A 14,669-nucleotide genomic window follows, 5' to 3' on the forward strand; every position below is an offset into this window, starting at 1 on the left:
CCAGAGGGCGCTGTGTGGTACAGCAGCCTTCAGGGCCAGTGGCTCCCCCCGTTGTAGAGGCTGCTGACCTCAAGTTCACGGGCAGCTGAAACAAGACCCCTGCAAGTTCACACCCAGCTCAGCCCCTTTTTTTCTGGCTGACTGCACTAGATACCTCTCCTCACATCTTGGCAGCTGCTAGCATATCGAATAGACCACATTTTGTTTGTCCACATATCAGCTGATGGACACCTGGGTGGTTTCCACTTTGGGCCTATTATGAATAGTGCTGCCAAGAACATTCATTTACACATTTTTTTTAAGGCAGAGTCTCGCCGTGTCACCCAGGTTGACGGGAAGTGTCTCAAGTGATTCTTGAGCATTAGCCTCCCGAGTAATTGGTATTACGGGCATGCGCTACCATGCCCAGCTAACTTTTGTATTTTTAGCAGAGATGAGGTTTCGCCATGCTGCCCAGGCTGGTCTCAAACTCCTGACCTCAAATGATCCTCCCGCCTCAGCCTCCCAAAGTGCTGGGATTACAGGTGTGAGCCACTGCACCCCATCCATGTACATACTTGTGTGAATGGAATTCCTTATATCTTATGAACTCAGCGACACATATGTTTAAGTTTGTAATATTTCTCCAGTATTTCTAGGGGTTTTATAATGGAGAGTTTTTAGGATATTGGGAAGAAGTTGTAGTCCTCCTTCAATGTCATCCTTCCCAAGCTTCCTTGTTCTCTTAATAAGACGGTCCTGGGCTGTCCGTGTGTGGGGGATGGGGATGAGCGGGCCTGGAGGGTGCCGTTCAGATGCCTTTAGACGCTCGTCACCTCTGCGTCCTTCCTCCCCTCTCAGGTCCGACGCCTCCTTATATTGTGATGATGTTGACATTCGCTTCAGCAAAACCATGAACTCCTGCAAAGTGCTGCAGATCCGCTATGCAAGCGTGGAGCGGCTGCTGGAGAGGCTGACCGACCTGCGCTTCCTGAGCATCGACTTCCTCAACACCTTCCTGCACTCCTACCGCGTCTTCACCACTGCCGTCGTGGTCCTGGACAAGCTCATCACCATCTACAAGAAGCCCATCAGTGCCATCCCTGCCAGGTGGCTGAGGTGCCCTCCTCTTCCCACGCCCGCAGAGCTTCCAACCCTGGGAGGAAAACTGAGCTTGCCTGGGGTGGGAGGGTGGCCTGGGAGGTCCCTGGAGGAGCAGCAGTAACACGTGTTGGGGTGCTGTGGGATACATACTGCCACCGCCCCCTCTCCCCAGGAACCAAGCCTCGCTCTGCAGAGAGGCAGGGATAGCTCACCCGCCTGCTGCTACTGCTCAGTCTCAGCCTGTTTCATCTCCGCCTGCCGGGATCCTGGAGTAGGGAGGGTGCTTTCACATCTTAACCCTATTTCTGGAAGCATAGGGTCCCACCCTCACCAAAGGACAGGGCTTCCTTTGGTGAAAAAAGAGGAAGAAAGGCTGGGCACGGTGGCTCACGCCTGTAATCCCAGCACCTTGGGAGGCCGATGGGCAGATCACAAGGTCAAGAGATCGAGACCATCCTGGCCAACATGGTGAAACCCCATTTCTACTAAAAATACAAAAATTAGCTTGGCGTGGTGGCATGTGCCTGTAGTCCCAGCTACTGGGGAGGCTGAAGCAGGAGAATTGCTTGAACCCAGAGGCAGAGGTTGCAGTGAGCCGAGATTGCGCCACTGCGCTCAGAACACTGGCAACAGAGCAAGACTCCGTCTCAAAAAAAAAAGGGGGGGGGGGGGGGGAGAGAGGACAGAAGGAGAGAGGGAGAGGGAGAAATAAAATGAAAGGTAGAGAGGAAAGAAGGAAGAAAGGAAGAGAGAAGGAAATCTTATGCCTGCTCTGCTCGGGCCACTCTGAGAAACTATGGCATTCTTGGGGGAGTCAACGTGAGGAATGCAGGCCACCTTAGCCTGGCTTCAGGGCCATCTTTCCTAGTGACATCATGACAGCTCAGCCCTGCTGTTGAGACAGCTGGGACCCAGAAAGGCACAGAGACATCCCCGGGCCTCCAAGGTGTCAGTGACTGAATGGGGATTGAACCCAGGGCCCCGGTCTCAGTATTGCTCCTGTCTAAGTCTGGGTGACGAGACAGACTTTCCCTCCTATCCTCGCACCCTGCACTGACCTGTGTTCCAGCGCCCACCCCAGCCCTGGTCAAACCTCAAGGGGCCTGGTGGAATCACCATGAACCCAGGGTCGCTGCCAGGTGGGCATTCTAAGGGCAGGCTGGTCCCAGATGAGAGACTTCGTGCTAGACAGAGGCCTGAAGCCACCTCACAGGGCCGGGTTCAGAACTTCAAAGTTGGTAGGATTTTGCTGACTGGTAAATTATCATTCTAACTCCTGAACACCCAGAATCCTAGTTGAATGAAAACTTTTACCCCCATCTTACCAAATGGCCCCATCTTAACCGGCCAAGGTCAATACCAAGCAAGTCACCAGGGGAGGGAGTGTCAGATCAAGCAAAGCCCTGGCTCCAGCGCCAGGTGAGATGCATCAGGAACGTCGTTATCAATCCTCATTTAACAGAGGGGAAGTAAGGGATGGGGTGATGAAGGACTTGGCCAACGCTCCCCCCCCAGTAGGCCAAGTTCAGGGGTCTGGGTCAGGCCCCTGATGGGCCTCACTGCCCTGGGAGGGGCCCATCCAGGAATGGCAGGTGATTATCTTTTCTGAGAGGCCACCTATCCAGGTCCCAGTTGTAGACAGCCCATCCCAGCCCTCAGAGGCTCAGAGGCTCTCTGAGCACCGCCCCCCCCCCCCCCCCCCCCCCCCAGTTTTCCTCCCTGCCTGCCCGCCTACCAATACCCTAGGCAAGACCTGAGACCAAACCCGCAGCTCCAGGGCTGCCAGGAGCAGAGTTCCTGAATCACAGTGGCTCCCCAGGAGCCTCACCACCCCTCCCGCAACCCACACCTCTGCTGCTACACCCGTTCCCGCTCCTGTTCCCTCCTCCTGCCCCCACCTCAGGCCTCACTGGGGCAGGGCACATCTCGCCTCTCTGCCCCAAACTTCAGGAACCTCAGTGATCAGCTTCCCAGGGCTCTGAGAAAGCAGAAAACATTCTATCCAGGATGGAATGCTCCCTAAAAGCCACCGAGACCATTCCCAGAGGCCCAGCAGACAGTGCCCTTCCTGTCCCAGCGGCAGTGCCCCGCAGAACAGAGGTGGCTTCAGAGCCAGCTCCCAGCCCTGTGGACTTGGGCAAGTCCTTTAACCGCTCTGAGCCTCACTTTCCCATCTGTGACATGGGAATAAGAATGCCGCATCCTGGGGCAACAGTGAGGGTTCAGAGATAAACTCTGTCCTTGTCAATGTGGAGCAGACAGTCTGGAGGAGGCAAGTTGTGGTTTGCAATGTTCTGGATGTATCAGCTGTTTGCAGCCTGGCCGGAGGTGGGGCCCTGTCACGAGGATGGTAGGGGCCACTTTCAGCGTCCCCTCCCCGTAAGTTTACATGTAGGGCCGCTCAAGCCCGGTGGTGGGTGGAAAGGACCCTGGGTTTAGAGCAGGAGGCATCAGATGGGTCATTTCCTGTCTCTGAGCCTCAGCTTCCTCATTCCACAAAACATGCTTGAGGACCTCTCCAAGGATGAGGTCAGAGCGTGTAGGCGAGCGCAGGCCCTGTGTGGGATGGAGGGAGGTTTCGCACAGCGCGCAGGTCAGGGGACCCTTGGCACTTCAGGACAGATGCTGCCGCTGCTGCTCTGAAGGGATGTGGAGGGGAGGGGAGCATAGAATCCCCACATCCTTTCTCAGACTGCGCAGAGCAGGACCCTTGGCCCCAGGCCGTTGAATCACATGGTCTCTGCTCAGAGGATCAGCTCAGGTTTGGGTTTCAGGGATCATGAGAATGAGGGGGCTGTTGCTACCACCCCGCGCCCCACAGGAGACAGCCCCCAGGCCCAGGCCCAGGCAGGCAGGCAGGCCCACGCTGACTGTCATTTTCACCCTGCCCTCCCTGCAGGTCGCTGGAGCTCCTGTTTGCCAGTGGCCAGAACAACAAGCTTCTGTACGGTGACCCCCCCAAGTCCCCGCGCGCCACCCGCAAGTTCTCCTCACCGCCACCCCTGTCCATCACCAAGACGTCGTCACCCAGCCGCCGGCGGAAGCTCTCCCTGAACATCCCCATCATCACCGGCGGCAAGGCCCTGGACCTGGCCGCCCTCAGCTGCAACACCAACGGTTACACCAGCATGTACTCGGCCATGTCGCCCTTCAGCAAGGCCACGCTGGACACCAGCAAGCTCTATGTGTCCAGCAGCTTCACCAACAAGATTCCAGATGAGGGTGATACGACCCCGGAGAAGCCCGAAGACCCCTTGTCGCTCAGCAAGCAGAGTAAGTGACCATGCCGTCGAATCTGCCTCCCAGCTTTCCAGCCCTGCTGAGGCTCAGCCTGGTCCAACGGGGCCTCAGGGCTGCTCTTCCTGCTCCCCTGGGGAAGGAAGGGGGTCCCACCAGGCAGATCACGGAGGCAGCACAGAGTCCGGGAGGTGCAGAGAGGGGAGGCAGGCAGAAAACCCCAGGGCATCGCCACATTGTAGATGAGCATCAGTTCCCATGATGAGCAATTCAGGCGTCCCCCTGCCCCGACCACAGCACCCTCCGGCATCCCTGTGTTTGTCCGTGTCTGCAGAGGACGTGGCCTGGGCCAGGAACATTCAGGTTTCGGGAAGGAAGAGGTCGTCAGTAGCTCCCGCCCCCTGGGATTCAGTCTGGCTGAGGACCCAGAGCAGACACGGAAGTGTGGACACCTGACATGGATGGGATGTGTTAGGGGGTGCTCGAGAGGCACAGAGGTTGGGGCGGGAACACCATTGGAGGCGTCAGAGAAGGCTTACTGGAAGAAGTGTTTGATCTCGATTTTTACCAAGAGGTAGGGAGAACATTCTAGACCATAGGAGTAGGACGTGAATGATTAAGGAACAAGAAAAGGCCTGTGTGTTCCGGGGCACTGCCGGATGCCAGGCAGATCTGGAATGCTGAGTGTGAGACAGGGGCCGGAGATGACTCCGGGACAGGCTGGAGCCTCCCTATTCTCGGGTTCCTCCTGACCATTCTAAAAGCGTCAGGTCTGGTTCTGCCTTAGATCAGATCAGACCACATGCTGGATGCCACCAGCGTTGTCCCGGTGAGCACACGAGAGCATGGACACAGCACACACCCACATGCAACCCAGGGCTGGGCAGATGCCCCAGGCTTTCAAGAGAAGGGTTTCTCTCCTCTGAGCTGGCAAGAGAGAAGGCAGAGGGCACCGCCAAGCAGAGGGCACAGCTGGGGCGAGATAAACCCTCCATCAGGCTCCATACTGAGTAACACTCACCGTGGTGCAGTCAGCAGCCAAGGAAATGGCCTACCAGAAATTTCATAATTTCACATTCTGAAATGTAACTCAAGGCAGTCCTGAAAAGTTGTCTTGATTCAGCCTTCTTGACGAGTGATTCAGGAGCCCATGAACCTGATTGTGTGCCGGACTGTGTGTGTGTGTGCACGTGCGTGTGTGAGCATGTGGACATTCTTTTCTAAAGAGAAGACCTGTGGCTTTCTCTGGGTTCTCAAGAAGGTCACATGCAACTACACCCACTTTCTATGTGAGTAAACTGAGGCACGGAGCAGTTAAGAGTTTCTGATCAAGTCCTCATTGTGCCAGACTTCAGCTTTTAATATCCATCAGCTTCCCCGTGGTGTGTGAACCATGAGTCTCCCAAGATTCGGAGGCCTCTATAATTAATTGTCCAAGCCAGGACATTTTAAGAGTGACCAGGGCATGGGACAATAGGTAAAAAGCAGAGGAAACTGGAACAGATGGTGGTCACCTTAAGTAAGAAGCTTCATCAAAGAAAAAAAAAGAGACCGTGCCACTCAAAGTATGGTCCGTGGACCAGCCATATGGCCATCACCTGGAACTTGTTAGAAATGCAGACTCTCAGGCCCCACCTGAGACCCCTGAATCAGAATTTGCATTCTAGCAAGATCCCTGGGTGTGTCTGGTAAGGTTTAAGAAGCCTGATGGAGCAAAAGCCACCTTGGAGAGTGTGACAGTGCTCTGTCGAAAGGCGAAAGGTTCTGATAAGTCCTGTGGGAAACAAAGCTGTTAAACCTTCTTCAGCGGCTGTATCCCAAGCTTACTCTGTTTTGTGCCAGTAAACTGTAGACATAAATTTTAAAATCAAATATTTAAATTTTAAAATTAAAATGGAGAAAAGTAAAATTCTCTCTCTCTTTTCTCCCAGGCTCAGAAGTCTCCGTGAGAGAGGAGTCAGATATTGATCAAAACCAGAGTGATGACGGTGATGCTGAACCATCACCAACTAGATCGCCAGCAACACCCAAATCAGTCAAAAGCAAACATTCTTCAGGTACAGTCACCAGTTCAAAGGCACAAATAGATTTCCAGTTTGGGAGAGGGCAGCAGGTCAAATCAAGTGAAGGCAAGTGGGTGTCATCCCTTATGCTTTATGAGTGACGCCTAAAAGCAGTAACTTTTCTGATATTTCATAACCCTCCCCGCGCCCCAGGGGAAGGGACTGTGGGCATTGGGACATTGTCTGGGTAGATTCTGCTCTTTAACTCAACCAACTCACCCTCCCAACTTCAAACAAGACTGCCTTCAGCCCACCCAGCACAGGAGGGGAGGGAGGCTCAGCGTCTAGGGCTCGTTCATGGAAGATCTTGATTCAGAAGGTGCTTCTCAGGAAGCAGGCTCTGTGCAGGTCCCTTTCATCACCTTGATGACTTTGGAGAAAGGCCAGGTTTTTCAAACAAGGGGAAAGACTCCAAGAGGTGGTGACGTTGCTCACCCACAGTCTCAGACTCCTGACCCTGAACGGTCCTTGAGAAGCCGTCTTGGTCTCTGGTTTTCATAAAGCCCTTTCCCCTATAGAAGGGGGCTCTCAGATGCCTGATGGTGTGAGGGAGCTCCTGGGGGACTCACCTCCCAGGCGGTCCCTCGTCACACAGCCTTCCCCAATGCACCTGCTCTCACGTGCAAACGGCAGCCGGCAGCCTGAACCCCCCACTATCCAGGCCTTCAAAAGAAACCCCATAGGTAACAGGGTCACGTAGCTTTAGAGAGAAACTGCCTGGAGGCACTGCAACCTTGTCACAGCTGCTCAGACACAAAAACAGAGCTCATGGGGAGCCACATTTCAGAAATAAGCTTGGGGTCCTTAAAATATGTCATCTGTGCCTCACAGCATCAATACTGCTGCTTTGTCTAAAGTACTCTGGATTGCTTTCCAGAGACTTACAAGATGAAATCAAAGGTTTCGGGAGTAGGTTTCTACTGTCATTACAACTAGAAATTATTCTTATTGTTATTATTACTAATAGCAGTCATAGACCATGGCATTTATATAGCTTTTTACCTAATGCAAAGAACTTCCATCTGTGTTATCACCTTTCATCTTCATATCCACCTTTTGAAGTTTTTCCCTATTATTCAAAGATTACTGAAACTCAGAGAGGTGAAGTGACTTGCCCAAGGTCACACAGCTAGTAGGGGGTCGGGGAGAATTTCAGCTCAGGTGGCTGGACTCCAAAAGCCATCCTGTCTCCGTCCCACTGAGCCCACGAGCCCATCAGTGTGAATTGTTACGACGTTGGACAGGTTATGCGTTAATCTCAAGTAGATGAGAGGGTAAGAAAACTCAAGATGCTGCCCTCGGGCAGGCGTGTGCCCAGCTGGACCTGAGAGGTGACGGGGTTGAGCACAGCAGAAGGATGGAAGGGTGACTGAGACCTTCTTCAGAAGGGTGCTCTGAAGCAGGAGCGTGCTCCCCCGCCTGGGACAGCCCTGAGGACATGGGGCTGTGACTCTCCCCAGAGAGACCCACACACACACCAGCACCACCCCCCATGCCTGGTGCCCTGAAGACAGCCTGCTGGCTCTTGAGGCTGGCCTAGCCTCGGGACCCCTGATTTTCGAACAGCCTGAGGAGCTGGGACTAGGGACAGCTGAGACTTGGTTCCCTCCTCTCTGCAGAGTTCCCGCTCTTTTCCTATAACAATGGAGTCGTCATGACCCCCTGTCGCGAACTGGACAATAACCGCAGTGCCTTGTCGGCCGCGTCCGCCTTTGCCATAGCAACTGCGGGGGCCAACGAGGGTACCCCAAACAAGGAGAAATACCGGAGGATGTCCTTAGCCAGTGCAGGTATGTGGGGCGGTCTCCGCTCACAGGGTCCTTCCCAGGGTCAGCCCCAGTGGCAGGTGATAGCAGGCATGGCCCCAGGGACTTGCTCTGCTTTGGGTGTTTAAGGCGTGCTGCCGATGGCACAGGTGGGTCCTGTTAAAGCACCCACCCCCAGGGAGCTCCCTTCTTCAATCAGTTACGTTCACTCACTGGACACGAAGTTTCCCGAATCACTATTTTGACTTTGGCACCGCCTTCCATTTATGGAGGTGCTGGGTCACAACCCCCACCTCCCCGCACTATTGGGGCTCTGCACACACCCCGGGCCTGAGCCAGGGTCACTGTGCATCGAGACACAGCCCACCCTGTCCCCTCCTCGTTCAGCTCCCAACTGAATGCCGTCCACCCCACCCCCAAACTCCCACCCTGCAGGCCTTTGCCAGTGCTGACCCTCCTGCCTGGAGGCCCCTTCCTTCCCACCCATCGCCCTTTGCTACTTGGCCAGCTTCTACTCGACATAAAGCCCATTGCTCATGGGAACCTCTGTTCCTCCCCATGCTCCCACCTCCCACTTCCTAAGCAGAGACTGGAGTAGGGGCCCCTGTGAGCTCTGATCCCTGGGGAGGGCCTGCGTAGCTCTGTCTTGGGAGCTTACCTGAACCTTCCAGCAGCTCCTGAAAGATGCAGGGGTCTGGGACAGGCTGGGCATGCATGGACTGTGTCCCCTGAGAAGACATGGCATCTGTGCAATTGGGCGGACACTTGTTGTTAAATATGTTACTATCCCCCTGCCCTTCGCCCTCTCACCCCAGCTCAGCCAGATCCGAAAGGCAAATCCAGACTAGTACCAAGCTCTGTTTCTCCTCCTCCTCTGTCCATTCTCCCATCTGCCAGGGTTTCCCCCAGACCAGAGGAATGGAGACAAGGAGTTTGTGATCCGCCGAGCAGCCACCAATCGTGTCCTGAACGTGCTCCGCCACTGGGTGTCCAAGCACTCTCAGGTGGGTGGGAGCCCTCCCTGGGCAGGCTGCTGGGGCCCACCGGGCAATGGCCCCAGGAACCAGCTGCCTTCCAAAAGCAGCTGCGGGCAGAGTGAGCTGATGGCTGACAGTGGGGCAATGGGAGTGAGGGAGCTCAAGTGTGCCACCCTGATGTTCCGAGAGGGCCCTCTCAGATTCCCTAGAGGGGAACCAAGGATGTGGAAGGGATGAGGGGCCTCTGTCTCTCCACCCTGCCTGTAGCAGGGATACAGGTAGGTTTGTGACTCCCTGGCCGGGGGTACAGCCAGCTGGAGGATGGGCTTTGGTCTGGCCCCAGGGCCTTTATCTAAGATTCTCTAGGCCTGGAGAGCCTCTCGTGCCCTGCCAGGAAGCCAGCGAAAAGGAAATGAGGCAGGATAGAGACTGCAGCTCCCTCCTCTGCCTGGGCGCAAACTGCAGGGCAGCTCAAAAACGGTAACCAGAGCTGCCCATCACACCTTCCTGGCAGGACTTTGAGACCAACGATGAGCTCAAATGCAAGGTGATCAGCTTCCTGGAAGAAGTTATGCATGACCCAGAGCTCCTGACGCAGGAGCGGAAGGCCGCAGCCAACATCATCAGGTAAAGGCAGTGTGTGCTTCCTGGCTCAGGCCTGCCTGCTGGGACAGGAGCCCTGCCTTCTGCCTCCACGTGAGCAGGTCAGAGGCCAGGGAGGTGAAGAGGGTCCTTGGCAGGAGGGACAGCCCCAAGTAGCAGTGCTAGGTAGAGGTGAGCTCTTGGGGGCAAGCTCAGGGCTGGGTGGGCCACCTGTCCTTTCCCCTCTCCCCACCCTGCACCAGTCCTTGATCTCTTTGAAGGAAGAACCCAGCACACTTCTCCACGTGTGTCTACCGCTGCTAACCCCTGTCTAGCCCATGCCATCCAATATGATAGGCACTAGCTACGCAAGGCTATTTACATCTTAATGAAAACGACATCAAATGTGAAATTCAGTTCCTCAGGGGCATGAGCCCAGCAGTGTCAGCTTCACCCCTGGCATGTGACTAGCCACTCCTGCGCTGGACGGTACAGGGTGTAGGACGCTGCCCTCACTGCAGAGATCTATTAAAGAGTGCTGGTGAGGACTAGTTTGTAGGCGCTCAGGGAGTGTCTGTTGAATTGAATTCAGTTCAGTCGTTCCCTCTCCTGGCAGAGATCAGGGTCAGGCAGCCCCATGTCTGAGCTGGCTCAGCCAGTGACTCATGTGACCGGAGTCAGTCCCCTCTCTGAGTCTCATCCATAAAATGGGTGAACAACGCCCACTTCAAGGCTGGGGTGAGGTCATGGGTGTCCCTTCTACAAGCTGTTAGGTGGATGGTGGGTACCCACCGTCTCAGCCTGTCTGCTCCCAGCCCAGCCCAGGTGTGAGGGCTTGGGCCACACCTTTTCTCCTCACCCCTTGCCTGGCCCCAGCCTCCCCAGACTTTCCACCAAGGCCTGCCTATGTCCAGGGTCCCCAGTTCTCCTTCCTAGCCAGGCCATTGAGGTCCCATGCTGGGGCCCATTCTTCTCTCAGGCTCACAGTCTAGAATCTCTTTCAGACCTCCCCATCTTCAATACCCGCCCCCAGTGCCTATGCACCAGCACACGTGCACACAGAGGCAGGAGTGTGTGCACACATGCACACACATACACACACATGCACGTACATGCACACACACACATGCACACACAGGCACATGCATACATACACATGCACATGCATGCACACATACTTGCACGTGCAGTTACACATATGCACACACATGCCCGTACATGCACACGCATGCACGCACGCACGCACACATGCACATGTACACATGCACATGCATACACATGCACACACGCATGCACAGATGCACGCGTGCACACATTCACATGCACACAGGCACATGCACGCACATTCACATGTGCACACATGCATACACGTGCACACACATGCACACAGCCACTGCTCACAGTCCTACCGGGAGGCCTCAGGAGTGCACAGAGCCCCCCCCACCCAGCATATTGATCAAAGCCACCCTCGGAGGGGGCCTGTTCCCTGGGTGCAATGAAAGAGCTGCCTCTAGAGTTCGCAGCCCCGGTCTGGAGTGTGGGCCCACCGTGCCCCAGCTGTGGGACCCCAGGTGAGGCAGTTCCCTGAGGGGCCGTTTCCTCAGCTGTAAGACATACGTGACCCTGCCTTGTGCCAGGCTGATCCGGAGAGCCGCTCCCCACAGCCCCAGCAGCCTGCAGGCCCCTGACTGTCCCCACGCAGCCCAGGGCCGGCTCTCCTGTGTCCGCAGCCTCTGTTGGTACACACCAGCTGCGGCTCTGAGCCCATCGCCGGGAGCGTAAGGCACTTTGGCCTGGCTTTGAGGGTCCACCCTCAGTCCCCACCGTGGGTACCACCCTCCTCTGCTCTCCCACCTCCAACCTGGCAGTCCGTCCTCTGGGCCTGTGGCTGCCATGCCGCTGCCTCCCCGCTCCCTGTGCTCCCTTCCTCTCATGCATCCTGCCATCCATGTGCTCGCCGGTACGCCTGCCGAATGACCAGTCCCGTGCTGGCACCAGAGCTATGGGGCTGAATCAGACACAGGCCCACCCTCAAGGGCTCCCTGCCTGAGGTGGCAGAAAGACCATTCCCACACAGCCAGATACAGGAAGCCCAGGGGCTGAACGGGCCCCAGAAGGGCACCTCCTGCAGGCAGGAGGATCAGGACTGTCAGGAAAAAGAGCTTGAAGGAGGAAGGGGAAGGGGTGCTCCTGGCAATGGGGATGGGCAGGACAGAGGGGCGTGAGAGCACAGGCTGTGCGGGGCTGCCCAAGCTGGGGAGGGCTGCCGAGAGGTGAAGAGGGCTCACCGTGCCTTCTTGCTCCTGCCTAGGACTCTGACCCAGGAGGACCCAGGTGACAACCAGATCACGCTGGAGGAGATCACGCAGATGGTGAGCCCAGCCTGCCCTCTTGCTTTCCAAGGCTTTCCTCCATGTTCTCCTGCCCAGAACTCCTGACCCAGCACAGGCATCACCTGTGTTCATTTTCTGTGGCTGTTGTGAAAAAATGCCACCAACTGGGTACCTTAAAACAAAAATGGGTCAGGTGCGGCGGCTCAACGCCTGTAATCCCAGCACTTTGGGAGGCTGAGGTGGGCGGCTCACCTGAGGTCAAGAGTTCAAGACCAGCCTGGCCAACACAGCAAAACCCCGTCTCTACTAAAAATACAAAAGTTAGCCAGGGATGAAGGCAGGCGCTTGCAATCCCAGATACCCAGGAGACTGAGGCAGGAGAATCACTTGAACCCAGGAGGTGGAGGTCGCAGTGAGCCAAGGCCGCCCACTGCACTCCAGCGTGGACAACAGAGTGAGACTCCATCTCAAAAAAAAAAAAAAGAAAGAAAAAGAAAAAAGTATTCTCTCATAGTTCTGGAGTTGGAAATGTCTGAAATTAAGATATGAGAGGGACGCCAGGTGCGATGGCCCACACCTATAATCCCAGCACTTTGGGAGGCTGCGGTGGGCAGATCACTTAAGGTCAGGAGTTCAAGACCAGCCTGGGCAACATGATGAAACCCCGTTTCTACCAAAAATATAATAAATTACCTGGTGGGTAATTTATTGCATGCCTGCAATCCCAGCTACTTGGAAGGTTGAAGTGGGAGGATTACTTGAGCATAGGAAGCAGAGGTTGCAGTGAGCTGAGATCGAGCCACTGCACTCCAGCCTGGGTGATGGAGTGAGACCCCCCTTCTCAATCCCATCTCAAAAAAAAACCAAAAACACATATATTTGAGGGGTCGTGCTCCCTCTGAAGGCTGGAGGGGAGGCCCTAGTGGCGGCGTGAGAGCTGGCGTTCACCCCAGGTCAGGCTGACTCCAGAGCAAGAACTCCTCCACATTCCGTTCACCACATTACCTCATCCCCAGGAGTCGGGGAGCAGCTCACCGCCTGCCCAGAAATTCTGGGACCCCAGAGAAAGAGCTGTGAGCACCACAAACAAATCCAAGCTAATAGTGGCATTCCACACAGAGTAAGGGGACGATGGTCTTGTGCACTTCCAGGGTCCCGCTACAGCCCACTGTTCTCCAAGTCAGTGATACGCACCTCAGAATGAATGGCAAGCCACCCATAGCCCTGGGCCCCTGCATCTTGGCCGCAAGGGATGCTCAAGACTGATTCACTCTGACCGCACCACTCCCACCAGAGGCAGAGATTGTCCCATGCTGGCTCAGCCCCTTGCTGGCTGAGTGATCTTCAGTCTGCTGGAAATAGCCAGCGTGGGGACTTGGGACTCTGGGTTCTGGGCCCCTGCTGCCCCCACCCCTCCCACGTTCCCCTCCTGGTTCCTGGAAGGGATGAGGGCACCTGTGAAGCTGTAAGCACTCTGCCACACTCTGCCCCCAGAGCAGCGCAGCAGGGCTGGGGCCCCAGGAACCCACACGTGCCCCTCAGGCAGGGAGGTTGACAGTGCCCAGACCCTACTTCCTCCAGACTGACCTTTTGGAGCCAGAATGCTGGGTAAACCCCGAGAGAGAAGTGCTCCTCTCGGCACTCTGGGAGTCCTCACGGGAGCCGGCCGCACTCTGCTCCTGTTTCCCAGCAGGTCCCACCTGGAATGTTTACCCATCAAGGGCATGAGGGCCCCTTGTTCCTTTGTGAACAGTGTGAGGTTCTTCCAGAACAAACAGCCACCGAGCTGCCCCCTCTTGTCCCCAGATTCCAGGGGGTTGAAGATCCGGGCTGCGAGGGCCCTGTGGCCTCACTAGAGACAGTGAGGATTTTCAAAAGCCTGTAAAAGCTGGAGGAAGTTGTCAGCTTTGGCCTCTGCTCCAGGGCCACCCTCTCTCCCAGGCCACCCCAGAAGGGAGCAGAAGGAGCCATCCACCCCACCCGGACCACATGCCTTCTTCTGGCCTCTGGCACTGGTGCAGGCCTCTGGGTCTCAGCGCCGGGGCCACTGGGCCATAAGCCACGCAGCCCCTTGAGCTCACCCTTGGCCCTGACAGTTCAGCCATCCTTGGCCCAGCCTCAGGGCACCAGGCAGGAACCTCAGATGGGAAGGTGGCTGGGCCGCCCACCTGTATTTATTCAGTCAGCTGCTTCAGAGGCTGAGGGTCCCCTCTCTGTGAACACACAGGGGATCCCCTGCCTGGATTGTCTCCCTACAACCCAGCAACTCAGTGGCCTACCATTCTCCTCTCTGCGTCCCCAAAGCCTTCATGTCCCCAACACCCATGCTCCTGCACCTGGGTTTCTGTACACACCGCTCCCTGCCCAGGACAGCTCTGCCAAGAAACACTCACTGACAGCCACCACACAAACACACACACCCCACACACACACCACACACGTACCACACACACACCACACAAACACACACCCCACACACACTACACAAATACACATACACTACACAAACACCCCAGAATCCCACACACCCCACACACACACACCAGACACCACACACACACAGCATACCACACATACACACCACACATACACACCACACACCACACACACACCACACAAATACCACAC

The 14,669-nt window shown here is 55.9% G+C and overlaps 1 protein-coding gene across 2 annotated transcripts in view; it reads left to right on the plus strand.

Moving 5' to 3' along the window:
• RASGRF1 (Ras protein specific guanine nucleotide releasing factor 1) overlaps positions 1–14,669 on the plus strand; it is a 127,581-nt gene that overhangs the window by 80,516 nt on the left and 32,396 nt on the right. The window contains exons 14-20 of one of the 2 annotated variants that reach the window (XM_032263844.1): positions 841–1,098; positions 3,983–4,356; positions 6,252–6,377; positions 8,003–8,173; positions 9,047–9,153; positions 9,641–9,753; positions 12,020–12,080. In XM_032263844.1, the coding sequence (XP_032119735.1) occupies positions 841–1,098; positions 3,983–4,356; positions 6,252–6,377; positions 8,003–8,173; positions 9,047–9,153; positions 9,641–9,753; positions 12,020–12,080 (1,210 nt within the window). The remainder of the gene's footprint in view (positions 1–840; positions 1,099–3,982; positions 4,357–6,251; positions 6,378–8,002; positions 8,174–9,046; positions 9,154–9,640; positions 9,754–12,019; positions 12,081–14,669) is intronic. The other variant, XM_032263845.1, reaches the window with a different exon arrangement.

Source organism: Sapajus apella, unplaced genomic scaffold (genome assembly GCF_009761245.1).
Source record: "Sapajus apella isolate SASKATOON/1434 unplaced genomic scaffold, GSC_monkey_1.0 scaffold139, whole genome shotgun sequence".
Taxonomy (NCBI): domain Eukaryota; kingdom Metazoa; phylum Chordata; class Mammalia; order Primates; family Cebidae; genus Sapajus; species Sapajus apella.